The sequence below is a fragment of the Alosa pseudoharengus genome, unplaced genomic scaffold, assembly GCF_046254945.1.
Source record: "Alosa pseudoharengus isolate Yale_2024_CS ecotype anadromous, Long Island Sound unplaced genomic scaffold, YU_APseudo_1.1 YU_APseudo_1.1_scf_21, whole genome shotgun sequence".
Classification (NCBI taxonomy): domain Eukaryota; kingdom Metazoa; phylum Chordata; class Actinopteri; order Clupeiformes; family Clupeidae; genus Alosa; species Alosa pseudoharengus.
In genome coordinates, this window is record NW_027468674.1 from 32924835 (window position 1) to 32942334 (window position 17500).

Consider the following 17500-nt stretch of genomic DNA (forward strand, 5'->3'; position numbering starts at 1 on the left):
CAAAGCTCACGGATTACATGTGTCCACAGCACCGGTCATCTGTCTCACTCGGTCTCTGTATATGTGCACTGCCTGTGTGTCAGTGTGCGTTTGGATGTGCATCTCTCTTGGTTAGTCAATCTATCAGACAGAGGAATGGGGCAATGATAAATAATCAGGAGAGAAACTCAGAATGTGTGTGTGTGTGTGGACAAGGAGTGGCCAGTAAGCCTGATATCAGCCAGTGCAGGAAGCAGTGAGAGCCCACAGCTTAAACTCTGATTTCCTGAGGCTCAATTAGAGGCTCTTTTCACAGACTCTCAGTAGAGCTCCAGAGCCCTGCTGCTGGCCCCAAATCACTACACACACACACACACACACACACACACACACACACACACACACACACACACACACACACACACACACACACACACACACACACACACACACACACACACACACACACACACACACACACACACACACACACACACACACACACACACACACACACACACACACACACACACACAGCAGTCAGAAGTAAGGATAAAATAGAAATAAGAGAAAATTGCTCTGAAAAGTATTGGTGGTGGTGTGTGTGTGTGTGGGGGGCATCCAGTTTACAAGTGAGTACCACATAGCCTTTGGCAAAAAAAAGGGAGAATCAATTTGGTTAGTGTTGGCTCATTTCGACGGCAGTTCCAACTGGCTAGGGTTGCCAAGAGACCGTTGCCTTTCCAATACACAGCTTTCCACCACTCCCAAGCTGTGCCCCCCTCGGTACAGATAAAGCCTCTTGCCTCTACTGAGGAGAATTATCGCTGCAATCCAGCCAGCCACTTTGCCCGCCATTCCTCTCTCCCTCCTCCCCGCCTGGAGACCAGACTCCCACACATGGAGAACAAGACCCTGATGATGGCGGTTACTGGTGGTGATGAAGATGATGATGATGATGCTGATTGTAAGGGGAAGCAGTCTCTCAGTAAGTTTCTTCTCAAACACGGAGCTGAGTTGGTGGTGTGAGGGGGGAGGTGAGGGAGTGAGATGACGGAGATGAGACGGAGCGAAAGCTCAGAGCAGCCCACACACCCCCCACCACCTCCTCCACCACCACCTCCTCCTGCTGCTGCTTCTGCTGCTGCTAGAGACACCAGGACCTCTGTGCCATGTCACATTCACTCTGATCTCCAATCAGTCCCCCCACACTAATGAGTGCATCTCCAGCACTGCCACAACCACACATACAAACACACACACACCCGCATGGCCTCAGGTTCAAACTTGCACTTCATTAGAGGATAAAGAAGCAGGTGGGCAGAAGAGAATAGACACACACAAATGCCCACACACACACACACACACACACACACACACAGAGACACACACACACAGACACACACACACAGACACACACACACAGACACACACACACACACACACACACACACACACACGGCAGAGAGGGGAGATAATTACGTCCCCCTCTATTGGAAGCGGAGCTTTAATCAGCGTAAGGAATAGCTCTTTGAGACGGTGGGGGAGGAAGGTGACGTCTGACCATCTCCTCTCCGCTTCGCTCAGCTCAGCTCCTCTCCTCTCCTCTCCTCTCCTCTCCTCTCCTCTCCTCTCCTCTCCTCTCCTCTCCTCTCAGCTCAGCTCAGCTCAGCTCAGCTCTCGGTGGCACATGGAGATCCAGCGAGCATTCCCTAATGAAGCCATCACCTGATTCAGCTCACACCCACCACTGTTCACATGAAACGCACATCCAGAGTCCATTCACACTTGGCCTAATGTGGCTGGGGGTTGATAAAGCTGCTGTTAACATCTTCATCACACACAGAAATAACACACAGCCTAGCTGGCCTGGATGAGGTGATAGTGTAGACTGTGTGCATATCTGAGCGCCAGGATTGGTCAGTAGGAGCCTGTGCTGATGGCACGGATCAATCACCTAATCAGCGCTATGACCAGGACAGCGCACAGTGACTAAACACAAAGGTCACGTCCTTACAAGACTGGACTCATCCTGACTGACAGAGAGGGGCTTGGAGAGAAGGGGCCACTATCATGGTCTGTGTGTGTGTGCAGGTGTGCATGTGGGCGTGTGTGTGTGTGTGTGTGTGTGTGTGTGTGTGTGTGTGTGTGTGTGTGTGTGTGTGTGTGTGTGTGTGTAGGGCCAGAGAGTGCAGAGGGGTGATGGTATTTTTGACTGATGGCAGACAGCCCTGAAAATCATGGTCTGTCCACATGAAAGATGAAGTACAGCACTCAGTGCTCTGAAAATTGACCAGAAGACAAGCACTCTACCAGGACAACAGAGAGAGAGAGAGAGAGAGGATGAGAGTGTGTGTGTGTGTGTGTGTGTGTGTGTGTGTGTGTGTGTGTGTGTGTGTGTGTGTGTATATATAAGTGCATTGTGCTTGTACACAGAGAGAAAGAGAAAGAAAGAGAGAGAGAGAATACATGGCCCAGCTACCTCTAGCTTCTTCCCATCCTCGTCGTACACAGACATGGTGACCTCCACGTTTTTGGGCGTCGTCTTGCTGCCTTTGTCAAACTCTCCTTGGACTAGAGTCACATAGATGTCATTCCTCACATCACCTGAGACCAGAAACAAAAAGTTAAACACAAGAGTTTGCCATCCACAATAAAAAGCAGAGAGGATAAGCGTCCTCCTCGTGCAAAGCATCTCTTCTTCTCTGCTCCAACTGCACAGCCAGAAGCAGTGGAGCACAACAAGTGACGGATGGCGGTGGTGGTGCAGTGGTGCCCACCTGGCATGATGATCTCGGGGAAGCCCATCTTGCGTGCCACAGCTGTGGAGCGGTCCACCAGATGGGGGAAGTCCTTCCGGATCTGATGAATGTCTCCAGGAAGGAGCTTCAGGGTCACCCACAAACCTGACAGGACCAGCGGGAGAGTTATTTGGCAACATTTCACAGCAGACCATCTCCATGATGTATTCACATGTTGGCATCAAGCTAGTAATGCTAATCAGTATTTGTGCGCTGCTCTTCACCAGACTACAGTGCATTGCACGTCTGCTCTGCGTACGAGTGAGTGCACTGCAGTGGTGACGCCTGAGGAGTGACATGAATCTCTGAAGCAGCCTCAGAGCTAAAGCATTAACGCAGACGCTGCTATCAAACATTCTCAATCTCAGCTCTAAAAATGTGGACTCATGACTCATCTCCTCCAAACCCATCATCTCTCTCTTCCCGCAACCGCTCCCTCAATCCTCCTCCTCCTCCTCCTCCTCCTCCTCCAGCTCACGCTCTCTGGCTCTCCCACTCCTTCCACTCCAAACCCCCATCTCATCCCTCCATCCCTCCCTCCCTCCCTCCCTCACGTTCCACCCATCTCCCTCTGTGAAGTCTCCTCTAACGCTGATCTGCCCTGCCCTGCACACATGGGCTGTTTAATGAAGCGCTCTTTGTGGCGATGGGGGCGGCTGTGGGAGTGGGGGCTTTGACGTGCCAATGTGTCTGACACTGCGTGCAAGTCCTGGTGCCTCTTGCTCACGTCTGGCCTGAGTGGAGCTGGCGTTTATGGCAGCGCGTCTTCATGAGACATGACACCAGCCACGGAGCCCTCCGCCCTGCACCCGCTCCCCTCCTCCACCCTCACTGCACCCCACCGCCTCTCCCCTCCGCTCCCCTCCTCCACCCTCACTGCACCCCACTGCCTCTCCCCTCCTCCACCCACCCTGTCCGCCTCGCCTCCGCCCAGCAGCACAAACACTCATATCGCTTCAGAGATGTTATCCACTGCCAGACATGTAAATCGATAAACACGCCCGTCAAGACAAGCTGTTAGTGTCTGCACAATTGACACTGAAGATAATTTGCTAGGGTAATACAAGGCTAAAGTACGCGTACGCGTACACACACACACACACACACACACACACACACACACACACACACACACACACACACACACACACACACACACACACACACACACACACACACACACACACACACACACACACACACACACACACACGCACACGCACGCGCACACACACACACACACACAAAACTTATTGATAGTAATCTCTGTGGCAAGAAAGGGTGAGCAAAGACAGAAAGATTACAGCACTTTTATCGGATTCCACAGCACCTGTTGTGCTCTTTATAGTAGTCTTTCTTCTCCAAATCTACTCTGTTCCAACCCTCCTTTCGGATGAAATCTAATTAGCCACACACCAGACTCTCTACACATCACACTATCTACACACCAGACTCTCTACACATCACACTACAGGTGGCACTTTCACTTCTCCCAAAACATTTTCTGCTCAATTAATCAGAACTGAAGAGATTCCAAACAATCCAACTTCAGCACTGGAGAAGACATGGAAGACTTCACACTACCTCGGTTAACTCTGATACCCTAATAGCGTAGCGGACCCCACCCTCAAAACCACTAACAGCGCTGTTGCTATAGTTACCTTGGCCCTTGTGGTTGACCTCTTTGGCGGCGATGACCTTGTTGATGACGGTCTGGAGGAAGTCGTTCTCGCCCGCCACCCTGGGTGAGAAACGGGAGATGTTCAGCTGCTTGTGGCCAATGGCGTCATCCAGCGCTAGCCTGGAGTATGCACACAACAGGCCAACACACCACCAGGGAAGGAAGAGCAGGAGCCAAGGAGGGGGAGAGAGAGAGAGAGAGAGAGAGAGAGAGAGAGAGAGAGAGAGAGGGGGTGGTGATGGGAGGGAAAGAGGTTGTGGTGTTGTAGATGAGAGGACAGGGGTGGGGTGAGGGGGGTGGGATAGAGAGATGGAGAAGGAGAAAGAGAAGAGAGAGAGGAACACACACACCAAATAGTGATGCAAAAACCGTGACAGGGGACAAAGCCATTTGTTAGCCAACAGTGGGGTAGGATGGGTAACGAGAGAGACACACAGAGAGAGCATCATTAAGACCAGGCCACCGACTGGGCTCTCCTCCTCTTCCTCCATCTAAGACAAAGACTGGGGCAAGCTAGCGGGTTTGGCTCTGTGCAGGCCTCAGTCAAAGATAGCGTGAGAGAGAGAGAGAGAGAGAGACAGAGAGAGAGAGAGAGACAGACAGAGAGAGAGAGAGTCCCTTACCCCCACCCCTACCCTGTACCCTGACCCATCTGTCACCACCCCTGAGGCGGAGCAGCTAGCCGGGCTCTGGCTTGGCCCGTGGAGCGTGAAGGCAGGCAGGGCTCCCAGTCTGCTGGCTGGCTGCTGATGCAGGGTGTGCTGGATGTGATGCCGCGTGGCGCGGGGAAGGCGTGCCAGTGGAGGCCAGCGGGCATGCGGGAGAGCCGAGCGCACCGGAAGCCACAGCGGCACCGGCAACCACACCAGCACCGCACCGGCGAGCGACAGACGTGGAAGCGACTATTGCCGGGTGCCCAGCAGCTGGGACAGAAGTGGCAGAACATGGGTGGGACAGGACGGCTGGGACTAAGCCACACAGCCAGGCATTTAGCAGCACATGGAGAACACAGCTTGGGACGAGAGGGAAGGAGAGAGGGGGGAGGAGAGGGAAGGAGAGAGGGAGGAGAGAGGGAGGAGGAGAGGGAAGGAGAGAGAGGGAGGAGGAGAGGGAAGAAGAGGGGGAGGAGGAGAGGGAAGGAGAGAGGGAGGAGGAGAGAGGGAGGAGGAGTGAGGGAGGAGAGAGGGAAGAGGAGAGGGAAGGAGAGAGGGAGGAGGAGAGGGAGGAGGAGAGGGAAGGAGAGAGGGAGGATGAGAGGGAGGAGGAGAGGGAAGGAGAGAGGGAGAAGAGCAGAGAAGCATGAACTCTGAGACGGAACAGAAACTACAAGAGACAGAAAAACAAGAAGAGACGCAGGAGAAGGTAAACAGGTCTCAAGGGAAGCGCTTCTCCTCCACTCCTCCACTCCTACCATCTGAGGCTTTCCAGAGGTGAACTTTCATAAACACAAACAAATGAGATGGGCGAGCTCCTGTCCTCACACATCACGCCCCCTCAGAGACACGGGGAGGCACATCCACAACACAACACACCAGAGCAGCAGAAAGCACTGGAGCCCAGCTGCCACTTCCACTCACTGTGTAACCAGCACCTCCTGCCTTTGTGCTCAAGCAGGACAAAAGGGCACCAATGAAAACAGTTTGGACAGAGCCAGAGAGGATCTAATAACATTTACTGGGCTGCTACCTCATTGCTTGGGACAAATCCTTCTAGGCAAATGAGATACTGTTTCTCCCCCCAATCTCTGGGCTAAGGGGAGCATCAGACCTCCCCATGCACCGCTGTATTGAAAAAAAAAACATAAACGAAAGAAAAATCCCATTTGTCGGTCAGGGATCTAATTGCATCTTGACAATTATGTCAAGATGGTTAACTTCCTCTGTGCTGTGTGTGTGTGTTGGGTGTGTGTGTGTGTGTGTGTGTGTGTGTGTGTGTGTGTGTGTTGGGTGTGTGCGTGTCCGTGTGTGTGTGTGTGTGTGTGTCAGCTCTGAGAACAGCACCGAGAGTGGTGGATAAAGTGTGAATCCCCCCTGGAACGGAGAGACGTGCCGACTCGCTGGAGCGGAAAGGACACACACTCTGGTGTTTTACACATCTTCTGCCGCACAGACCCGTCTGAGTTGCCCGCTGTGTGCAGCCCACGAGACCGGGCCCCATCATAATTATTTTGCTCCGGAATTTCGGCAAGAGGTAAGAGCATTTGCTCAGAGCGATGAGCGCCTTCATTACCATACCTGTGTCTGAGAGCATTCTCAATTAGACCTGGATAATCACGTTAAGGAAGAAGTTCCTGTGCAGCCACTAGCCCAGCCCCAAAAAGAGTGTGCGGCTAATGAGGGAGTCTTAATGAAGTCAGCAGGGAATAGGCAGCAGGCGCCGCCGCTTCACACAGAGGGAAATCAAGGTGCAGGGCTTTTCAAGTCAAAACGGCAGCAGTCAAAAACTGACAAAATGCATGTTGACATGCTTTGAAAATCTTGTTTCATGCTTTCAGACAATGTTTTCCCAAAGTGGTTGTTTGTGTGTGTGTGTGTGTGTGTGTGTGTGTGTGTGTGTGTGTGTGTGTGTGTGTGTGTGTGTGTGTGTGTGTGTGTGTGTGTGTGTGTGCGCATGTCTATGACTGTGGGTGTTTGTGCATGCAGACAGCACTATGCACACACTTACGGCTGGAAGGGGATGAAGTGCTGCTTGTCCTCGTCGTCCATTTTGCCTGTGATGATGTCCGTCACGTCCATGACTGTGAAGCAAGAACAGGGTCACAGAGGGTCAGAAATCGCCTGGGGATGGGTGACCACTATAAGTTACCCAGCTGGGAAGCCCCTCTGACAACCCAGGAGAGGCCCATGGATGAGCCCAAGGGTGCCGACACTCAGCCACACTGTTACTGAGGCCTCTCTGGTTTTCTCTGAATCACTCGTATGCACATCAGTTTGAGACGAATAGAAATCAAACGCCCACTACAAGGACTGGTACAGCTTCTCATCATCAACACATTCTCTTTTAAGTTGCAGCTGAGGCAGTTCCAAGCCACCAGAGGTCTAATGTAATTAAGATGTCAGCAAAGCCTGGAGACAAGGGAATACTTTCTTAAGAAATCTTCAGCACCCACCCCCGTTCCCTTGTATGAGTGCATACGTGTTAGTGTGTGTGATTGTGTGTGTGATTGTGTGTGTGATTGTGTGTGTGATTGTGTGTGTGATTGTGTGTGTGATTGTGTGTGTGATTGTGATTGTGTGTGTGATTGTGATTGTGTGTGTGTGTGTGTGTGTGTGTGTGTGTGTTCTCTCATCACAATCCCAGAGGAGCAGCTCTAGAGCCGAGGGCCCGGAGGAGACGCGAGCCGAGGGAGGTGCAGCTACTCCATCTCCAGTCAACAGGAGGCTGATGAGCGCTAATGGAGGGGAGCAGCGAGGGTGATGAAACCCACTGTCTCTCCTCTTCTCCCTCTCTGCCCCCTCCTCTCCCCCTCTCTCTATCTCCCTCTCTCTCTCACTCACTCACATTAAAGGTGACAGTCCGCTGGCTTTGATTTCTCCTGCCTGACCCACATAAGGCTGCTTTGTAGTGCGCAGGAAGGAAGGAGAGGAGAGGAGAAGGAAAAAAGAAACCCAGCTAGACGCATTTCCCCCGTCTAACTTCAAAAACATGTTTGATGTTAAAACCTGATGGATTCCCATCCCTATTTCTTCTCCCTTCTTCCCATGTCTCTCTCTCCCTCTGTATCCACCACTCCCTCCATCCTGCCTCCTTCCATCTCCTCTGCACTCTCCCCCTTTTCCCTCCATCATTATTTTCTCCTTCCTCTGCCTCTGCTCCCTCCCTCCCTCCGCCCGTCCTGCCAGTAGCTCATAAAGCTCCTCAGCAGCCGTGAGGGTCAACGCGCTCCAGTCTGGAGTTGGCCCTGGTCGCATCCACGACCCCCACCCCCCCACCCCCACCCCCACACACACACATTCTAAATCATATCTGCTCACCGAGGGCTCATCAATCTCGATGCCACCCTCCATCTCCTCAAGTGGGACGGCACAATAAAGTGTCATTCACCCGGCATGCACTCGGCCGGCGCGCCGCCAATCTAATTAGTTTACTATAGAACGGGCAGCCGGCCCATCGGGGACAAATCAGCCAGTAATTTCTCCATCTCCTTCAAGTGAGAATCTCTGATTGGGGGCCAAATGTATTTATCAGGCCGGGAGCAAGACCTGTAGACAAGTATGCCATCATGAGAGGTAAGGAGGGTTGGAGAGGACTCCACTGTAATCACACCACTCCTCTGGCCTCAGGTTAGGCCCTGGGAGTTCAGCGCTTATCAAGCAGTGGGAAGCAAAGGGAAAAAAAACACATTTGGAAGTCTTGTGCTACACTTGCTGTAATTGGCTAAGTTGTGATTGGAATGTGTGGCTACAAGCCTTGCATTGTTAAAAATGCAAAAGAGGCACGGCAATTCATCAAGAAAATCTTTCAGAGGAGGAAAGATTTTTAGCAATAAAATGGAGCATAGGGTAAATTGCACTGCAATCTGCTGGCAAATCATTTTGCAATTTCCTTCACTTTAATCGGGGAGGACGGGACAAATCAAGTAGAAGTTTGCACTTGGATCCCATCAGGACACTTGATCTATTTTAGCTTGACTACTTCTGACAGAGGAAAAACGACTTTGGAGAAGTTATGCTTGGACTGGTGAAGGCTGACTGTTACTGCACCATAGAAAAGAGTGCTGAGCACCCCATTTGATGAAAGGAACTCTCATTTCACAATAGCACACAGACTCGACCCTCTGTGATAGCAGCTACCACTGCCAGCTGAAAGAGTATGAATATTTTTGTAGAGACCTCCTCTGGGCAAGCAAGGCACTTCCAGAAACAGTTCCTGTCTTATTTAAAAGTACGGTTTGATTCTTTTTCTATTAAATGTGCCCTAAAAGAGATATCTTAATGTGGACATGGATCCCCAAAGGGGCTCACCACAGCAAGCTGACTGAACTGCCACCACATAATCACACTGATATTCCTCTCCTCTCTGTCTCTTTCCAAGCCTAATCAGCAGCAAAGGGAAGCTCAGCGTTTGGGACTGGACCTCAAATGAGCAGGAGAGGGAGGTAAGGAACACACAGACAAGTGAAGAGAAGTCTGTTCAAAGCTCTGCAAATCACTAGCTAGATTAGCATGTACAGTTATTTGCAGAATAATAGCAGTGTTATAAAAAAATGAATAAGGCTCAAAATCCTTAGAATAGCTGTGAATTCCATAATATCAATGCATTGGGAAAACTGCACATTCAGTTTCAAATCAAAACATGACCAAAATTGATCAAGTTTGTGTTATACCTTTACAGAAAGTGAAGAAAAAGGCTGTTAAAAAAAATAGCAGTGTTTGCATATTTTTTTTTACAAACTCAAACATTTACCGTATAAACTTAAAAATGTCTCAAGATTTTGCTTTACTTTGAATCACTGCACTAATATCTAGTTGCATACCATTATTGTAAAGGTATAACACAAACTTGATCAATTTTGGTCATGTTTTCATTTGAAATTGAATGTGCAGTGTCCCCAATGCACTGATATTATGGAATTAACAGCTATTCTAATGATTTTGAGCTTTATTCATTTTTTTTTAAAAACACTGCTATTATTCTGCACATAACTGTACAGTAGCTCAAAGACTGAACAGAACTCCATTAAAAAGAGTAATTCTGCTCTTGGGCTGTAGTTGTCATTTCCAGTGACCATTAATGATGAAACAGCCTGACTGGCTTGCAGTGCTGCTGTGGTCGGGGTCAGAACCTGGCGTACCTGCCACTCCAAAGGGCCTCCGCAGGCCGGTGGTCAGCTTCTTGGTGTTATTGTCCCGTAGCTCCATGCGTCCCACGCGCACGATCTGACACACAAAGCTGATCTTCTCCCTCTTCAGGTCCTCACTGCCCAGGTCCTGAGGTGGGAACACACACGCACACACACAAACACACGCGCACACAAAAACACACACACACACACACACACACACACACACACACACACACACACACAAGCTGTAATGAGGCTGCCGCGTGTCTCATGGACGTGTTTGCATTCCGACTAAAGGAGATTTGAGGCTGAGTAGAGCGGCATTAGAGGGGGTTTGATTGCGCTTGTTTCGCTCCCGTGCTCTCTGATGGGCTTGGCCGGGTGAGCCCGGCTGAGGACGTGACTGGATGTAGTGCCTTGTTAAGCTCGCGCTGGAACACAGCCGCCGCTGCGGCAACAATTGATGAATTGATCAGTGTCGGGGAGGGAGGATAAACTTTTGTTTGGGCGGCCCTTCTCCTGGCAAATTGTGTTAAGTCGCTCTTTGATTGTGGCGGCTGCTCTGTGTCCTGCTGGCAATTCAATGGGGAATGCAGCGCCGGCCTTTCTCTCATTTTGGTTTTCTTTCCACCTCTCGCTGAGCCTGTGCTCATCCCTCCTTCCATTTCTCTCTCTCCCTCTTCCCCATCTCTCACATTCTCTACTACACCAAGACTGACCTTTAGTAGGACTAGTTCTGGGGGGAGCAGAATGGAAAGTGGTACAGGCTTGGCCTCAGTGGAGGTGTAATTCAGCCCTCCCACTTAGAGCAACACACACACACACACACACACACACACACACACACACACACACACACACACACACACACACACACACACACACACACACACACACACACACACACACACACACACACACACACACACACACACACACACACACACACACACACACACACACACACACACACACACACACCTCCCACTCCAACCTGCATCTCCAGCACAGGGGGCCTCCCGTCAGATGTGGTTGGCTCTAGGCTATAATTACTCTGCATTAGCTTAGTGAGGTGAGTTTGGATGGAAACACTACTGCTCTAATTGTATCACTTAAGATGAAGTGATCTAAGCATTATCAGAATGGTGCACATGCTCATTAGGATATATGCAGCATACATATTAGGATATATGCAGCCACATTAAGATTAATTGTTTTTAATAGAACTATGGGACTTTATAACACAAATTGCAGTAATCTGAAAGGTCGGCACTGCTTTAAAAAGAAATGGACACACACGGGCGCGCGGTGTGGGTGTGTGTGTGTGTGTGTGTGTGTGTGTGTGTGTGTGTGTGTGTGTGTGTGTGTCTGTGTGTGTGTCTGTGTGTGTGTGTGTGTGTGTGTGTGTGTGTGTGTGTGTGTGTGTGTGTGTGTCCATGTTAAAGCAGAAAAAGCAAACAGCCCTGTAGTAGCCCTCCACAGATATAGGACCCAGGGGAATTTAAACCTGCATTACAATCATTATCCTGGAGGGGTCCCCACAGATGCTTCATTTACACAAGTCCATGATGAACTATTTCATTAGCAGCAGTCACCACTACCTCTAACCAGAGACGAGACAGCAAATGGCTGCCTGCTGAAAAAGTCCCAGCTAGTCCAGATCTGTTGTGTCAGCTTTGCGTGTAGGCTAGAGAAGGAGATGTTCAATGTCACATTTTGACCAAGCACTCCTTTTCTGTTCTGGCTTTCTCTGGTGTTCTCCTCTATTCCTGTCATGCACAGCTATTAATGATGAAGCTCTTGGGAGGCCTGGCTGAAATGACCTGCTGGCTTGAGAGATTACGCGAGATGTGCAGCAGGTCGCTATAAAAGACAAGTAGCCAATTCATCAGTGCACTTTACATTTCTCATTTTTGTTCATTACATACCCTATGAAAGTACCACTGCAGTCATTCAATTCATTACTGACACAGCCCCCGTGGAAAAGCTGCTCTTTGAGACCGCCAGACATGATGGAATGGACATAGGCCTACTGTTGTCAATTTATCATGAGTTCATCACCCATGCCACTCACAGCTGTTGCTGATCATCCATCAGTTTCAGAAATGGCTTTCCACGCGCCCACAGTAGCACATGCAGCATATGTTAAAGACCCACATACGCACATCAGGGTAGAGGGCCCTATGGCCACCCGTCCCTGGGGGAAAGCCATGCAGCAGTGACATGTATACACAGCCAGTTACACACATACCGTGAAAACAGCCCGCAGATTGTGCAGCTGATCCAAGTCCTTGACCAGTCCAGAGCTGGACCACTTCACAAGGTAGTTCTCACTGGGGGTCAGGAGGGAGAAAAGGTTATATTCCCAACGGAGAAACAGAAAGAGTGAAATGAGGGTGGCGAATGGGGGTGATGTGTGTACATGTGTGTGTGTCGGGGTGTGAGTGTGCACCTGATAAATTTGGACTCCACAGGATCGTAGAGGGACATGAGCACCTCGGCGTCCTCTCCGATCTTGCACACCACGTTCTTCAGGGTGACGAACAGGGCGAAGGACGGCGTGGAGGCAAACTTGGCCTGCCTGCTCAGCTCCATGTTCTGCTTCTGGGACTAGAGAGGACACCACAGTGCACTGCTTAGGATCCCAGTTGTGCACACTCGTGCACAGAACACACAAGTCTAATAAAGTCACGGGTTGCATTCACTATTGACTTAGGGCGACTTGATGGTCAGACATTGAACTGCTGGTGTCAGGTGGAAGAAGCTAGAAAAGATGGCAGTCATAAGCCCAGACCGTTTTTCCTTCCTATTGTAATTCTCAACTAAATAACAGGAGGAATCTTGTGGAATTGTGCTCCATATGGTTATTTTCAGTAAACACAGTAGAGTATAGTTGAATTTTCTTTTTGCATTGAAATGAACAAGATGACTTGTGTTTTATCGAGGAAGGCTGTGAGGTGTGTTCTAGCTCGTGCAGTGGACCAAGACAGACCACAGCAGCAGCCTGCAGCCGTCTTGCTCATGTGAAGTTTCAATGGCAAGTGACGTGTGAATGTCCGGCAGTGCCCGTAGAAAGTCACACAGTATTTCTGAGCAGCATGTACTGAGCCAAGTCCAGCATGAATCACTTTTATTTAGCACTGCACAACACACCCATCACCACACCAGCACACTTCAAACTGATACAATTACACTTGATACTAGAGGATGATCATGTTGCTCATATTCACCATGTAATAATCCACTAGAAAAACATTACAATTTACATGTGCTTTAATGAAGCCTAATGAAAATATTTCATGTAAGAAAAATAGAGGGAACACCAACCAACACTTGGGCTCTCCAAAATATGAATTTCAGAAAATGAATTCATCATTTGATTCAATCAGTAAATTGCCCTGAACTAATCAAGCTGCTATTTGCTTTGAATCTGGCAACCAGCTCAGAGCCCCAGCAGCAGCCACACAGCCTGATTTGTATTCCTCCATCAGCACTTCCACACACACACACACACACGCAGGGGGAGGACATACCACTGCAGTACTCTCTGCTTGTGTGAAGCGCTGAACTGCACGGGAACTGACCCATGAGAGCCGTAAGCGCATCAGGGAGCGCCACGCATCTGAGAGGTCAACATGTTCAGAAACACCTCACTCCCTCCCCTCCCCTAGCCCTGTGTGTCTCCATGCACCAGCTCTATGCTTACCTTCTCCTCCTGGATGCGTTCCTCGATCTGTCTGGAGGCGGCCTCGTGGGCCCGGAACAGGCTGATGGTGCTGGTCAGGTCGGGGTCTAGGATGTTCCCATCTTTGTTCCTGACCACCAGGTCCAGATCCAAGTACCTGTGGGAATGGTTTTGGCAGGAAGTCAGACATCACAGGTGGCATCCTGCAAACACAGCTTCCAATCTGCCATCCAAAAGCTTGCCTCATTAAGCACAACCAACACCAGGCTCCAGATCTCCACTGCCATTTTAGAATTCTGGAGACAGCACTGCAGCAGAGTTGTACATTCACACACAACCAGTTTAAACAATAATCATTAATTTCAAAATAATCAAAGAGAGTTTTTGGAATGATGGATTGGATTTGCACCCCCCCCCCCCCCCCCCCCTCATAACGAGCCAGGTGACTTGGAACAGTGCAGCCTGGGAAAAAAAAACGTGTGTGATGAAGGAGCGTGCTGACGGCTCTTGGCTTACTTGTTGCCGTAGTCCATCTTGGAGGTGACTTTCTGCTTGAGCTCCGTCAGCTCGTCCTGAGGGAGCGTGCCAGACAGGATCTGAGAGCGCCACTCGATCAGGTCGTAGATCATGTCGCGCACCGAGTTGAACATTTCTCGCTTGTCTCCCTGTGTGGGCATTAGCACACACACACACACACACACACACACACACACACACACACACACACACACACACACACACACACACACACACACACACACACACACACACACACACACACACACACACACACACACACACACACACACACACACACACACACACACACACACACACACACACACACACACACTTGAAAACAAAACCCTAATCAAGCTTCATTAAAGTGTCTGTTTCACTTTGGCAGGCAGTGAAAGCATGTCAGAATGTATCACTACAGACACCATGCTAGTGCAAGCAGTAGAGAGGGCTTGAGCTGCAGAGCGTTCCAGTGACATCAAATACTCACATAACCTGCATCTTGCATCAAATACTCACATAACCTGCATCTTGCATCAAACACACACATAACCTGCATCTTGCATCAAACACACACATAACCTGCATCTTGCATCAAATACTCACATAACCTGCATCTTGCATCAAACACACACATAACCTGCATCTTGCATCATACACACACATAACCTGCATCTTGCATCAAATACTCACATAACCTGCATCTTGCATCAAACACACACATAACCTGCATCTTGCATCAAATACACACATAACCTGCATCTTGCATCAAGCACACACATAACCTGCATCTTGCATCAAATACACACATAACCTGCATCTTGCATCAAATACACACAAACCTGCATCTTGCATCAAATACACACTTAATTTGCATCTTGCAAAGGCAGAAAAACCCATACTATATACTGTATACTTCAAAAGTCAATGCCAGTGTATGTATGCATGTGTGTGTGTGTGTGTGTGTGTATGCATGTGTGTGTGTTTGTGCGAGTGTGTGCGTGTGTCTGTGTGTGTGTGTGTGTGTGTGTGTGTGTGCGGGTAAACTCACCACATATAGGTCTCTCCATATGGAGGCCCATTCTCGTAGGGTGGTCGTGACCTCCTGCACCAAGGGCAGCTCGTTGGGGATGATCGTCTCTTTCTGCCTGTAGAGGAAGAGGCCCAGATGACAGCGTTATCCCCCTACTCACCACCAACCGCCACCATCCATACCTCACCTCACCTCACCTCAGCTCAGCTCAGCTCAGCTCAGCTCAGCTCAGCTCAGCTCAGCTCAGCTCAGCTCAGCTCAGCTCAGCTCAGCTCAGCTCAGCTCAGCTCAGCTCAGCTCAGCTCAGCTCAGCTCAGCTCAGCTCAGCTCAGCTCAGCTCACCTCACCTCACCTCACCTCAGCTCACCTCAGCTCACCTCAGCTCAGCTCAGCTGCTCACCCTTTTCATCCATCAGTCAAGTCAAGCATCCAGCTACTCCTCCAGCTCCCCATTCAAAGGCACATTAGCCATATGCCCCCAGTCCTCCCTGCACCATCTATCTCCACATCCACACACATATTGATCCATCCATCCACACTAATCCACAAATCAGTCCAGGAATTTATTCGGCTGCTCATCCAGCCGTGCATCCATCTATTTCTGAAGCTGTCAATGCATCCTGTCATTTGTCTGTCTACCTGTCAATCCTTCTCCCCCCCCCCCCCCCCATTCTGGTATCTGCATCTGAAGGGTGTCTCAAAAGCATATTGTGATTTCACATCAGCACCAATTAAAATCATGCCGCTCACTCAGAAATGAAATACCCACATATGCGTGCATACTTTTTCCTCGCTCAATGTAAATCACGCTGATCTATAGTCTTTCATGTGGCATAGAGTGCTGCTTAAATCTCTGCCCGGGTCAGAGATGGCTGCCTGGGAATTGCAATTCCAATTAATCCCACACTGGGCACTAATTTGGCAACGGTTCCCTTGAAATACAAGAGCCTGTGTGAAACTATTTTTGCCAAGGAAAAAAAAACGACCCTTTCATACTACAGCGAGTGAAAAATGATGTTCTCCTTTCTTGGGGAAAGGGGTTTCTTCTTCAAGGACAGTGCCTTTCAAAATACATTTTGCTTATTCAAAGAAGTGGCCCACAGATGAAAGCAAAGGCCCATCTGTGGCTGTGTGAGTGCGGATCCTCCACGCTCAAGGACAGAATTCAGGGCCCAGTAAGATGAAACTCAACCAGCAAGGTCGTCTGGCGAATGAGATACACCGCACCATTTTAAAGTCAGGCATTTGCGCTCAAGCACTCTGGCAGAGAAAGAGGGGAGACGAGATTGACTTCCAGCATCCGGCGCCCATAACAAGCCAGTTCCAGCTGGGCCTGCAGGACAGAGGGCCGGAGCCCATCAGAGCTGCACGCTGGCCATCTGCTCCAGAGGCCCCTTCCAGCCTCCACTCCGCTAAACCGCCCCTCCACTTGGACACTACAAAGCCACAGCCCAGGGATCAGCTGGCCAGACGCAGCCAGTTACGAAACTATGGAAACAGTTCAGAAGGGTCCACTCACCCATTGCCCTCCACTGTGGCTTCTTTCAGGTGAATGTAGCACGCGGGGAATATGCCCTGAGTCAGAGACAAAAACAACTTCGACATATTAGCGACTTTACATAACTGAACACTGCTGTCTATATTACTTTCAGTTTTAAGACTTTTTATTTATATACAATGTGGAAGTAATACAACTCAACAGTGAAGATTACAGCACAGTGCTGGGAAATGTGATTGCCTAGGGCTCTCAGTTTGTAATAAAGACACTGTGGAGATCAACTTACCTTTTTGGACTTCCTCCTCAGCCTGTTTCCCCTGTACCATCCTACAAGAGACCATGAAACTGCATTAGCAAAAAATAATACCTTGTGCTATGATGAGGGAGGCTCAAAGAAAGAGATATTTTTATGATTGCGTGTGTGTGTGTGTGTGTGTGTGTGTGTGTGTGTGTGTAATACTTTCTTCTTCAGGCTTTGTTGGACAAAATAACTCACACATTTAGAGGCAAATAAATACA

General features: G+C 49.6%; 1 protein-coding gene across 2 annotated transcripts in view; it reads right to left on the bottom strand.

The window, feature by feature from the left end:
• Positions 1-17500, bottom strand: part of dock1 (dedicator of cytokinesis 1) — a 220843-nt gene that overhangs the window by 182789 nt on the left and 20554 nt on the right. Inside the window, exons 3-14 of one of the 2 annotated variants that reach the window (XM_076298676.1) lie at positions 17268-17308; positions 17003-17058; positions 15502-15598; positions 14448-14596; positions 13953-14088; positions 12699-12856; positions 12498-12579; positions 10256-10391; positions 7126-7198; positions 4442-4521; positions 2760-2885; positions 2462-2586 (exon numbers count right to left, since the gene is read on the bottom strand). In XM_076298676.1, the coding sequence (XP_076154791.1) occupies positions 2462-2586; positions 2760-2885; positions 4442-4521; positions 7126-7198; positions 10256-10391; positions 12498-12579; positions 12699-12856; positions 13953-14088; positions 14448-14596; positions 15502-15598; positions 17003-17058; positions 17268-17308 (1259 nt within the window). Of the gene's footprint in view, positions 1-2461; positions 2587-2759; positions 2886-4441; positions 4522-7125; positions 7199-10255; positions 10392-12497; positions 12580-12698; positions 12857-13952; positions 14089-14447; positions 14597-15501; positions 15599-17002; positions 17080-17267; positions 17309-17500 lie in introns of both variants that reach the window. The other variant, XM_076298674.1, reaches the window with a different exon arrangement.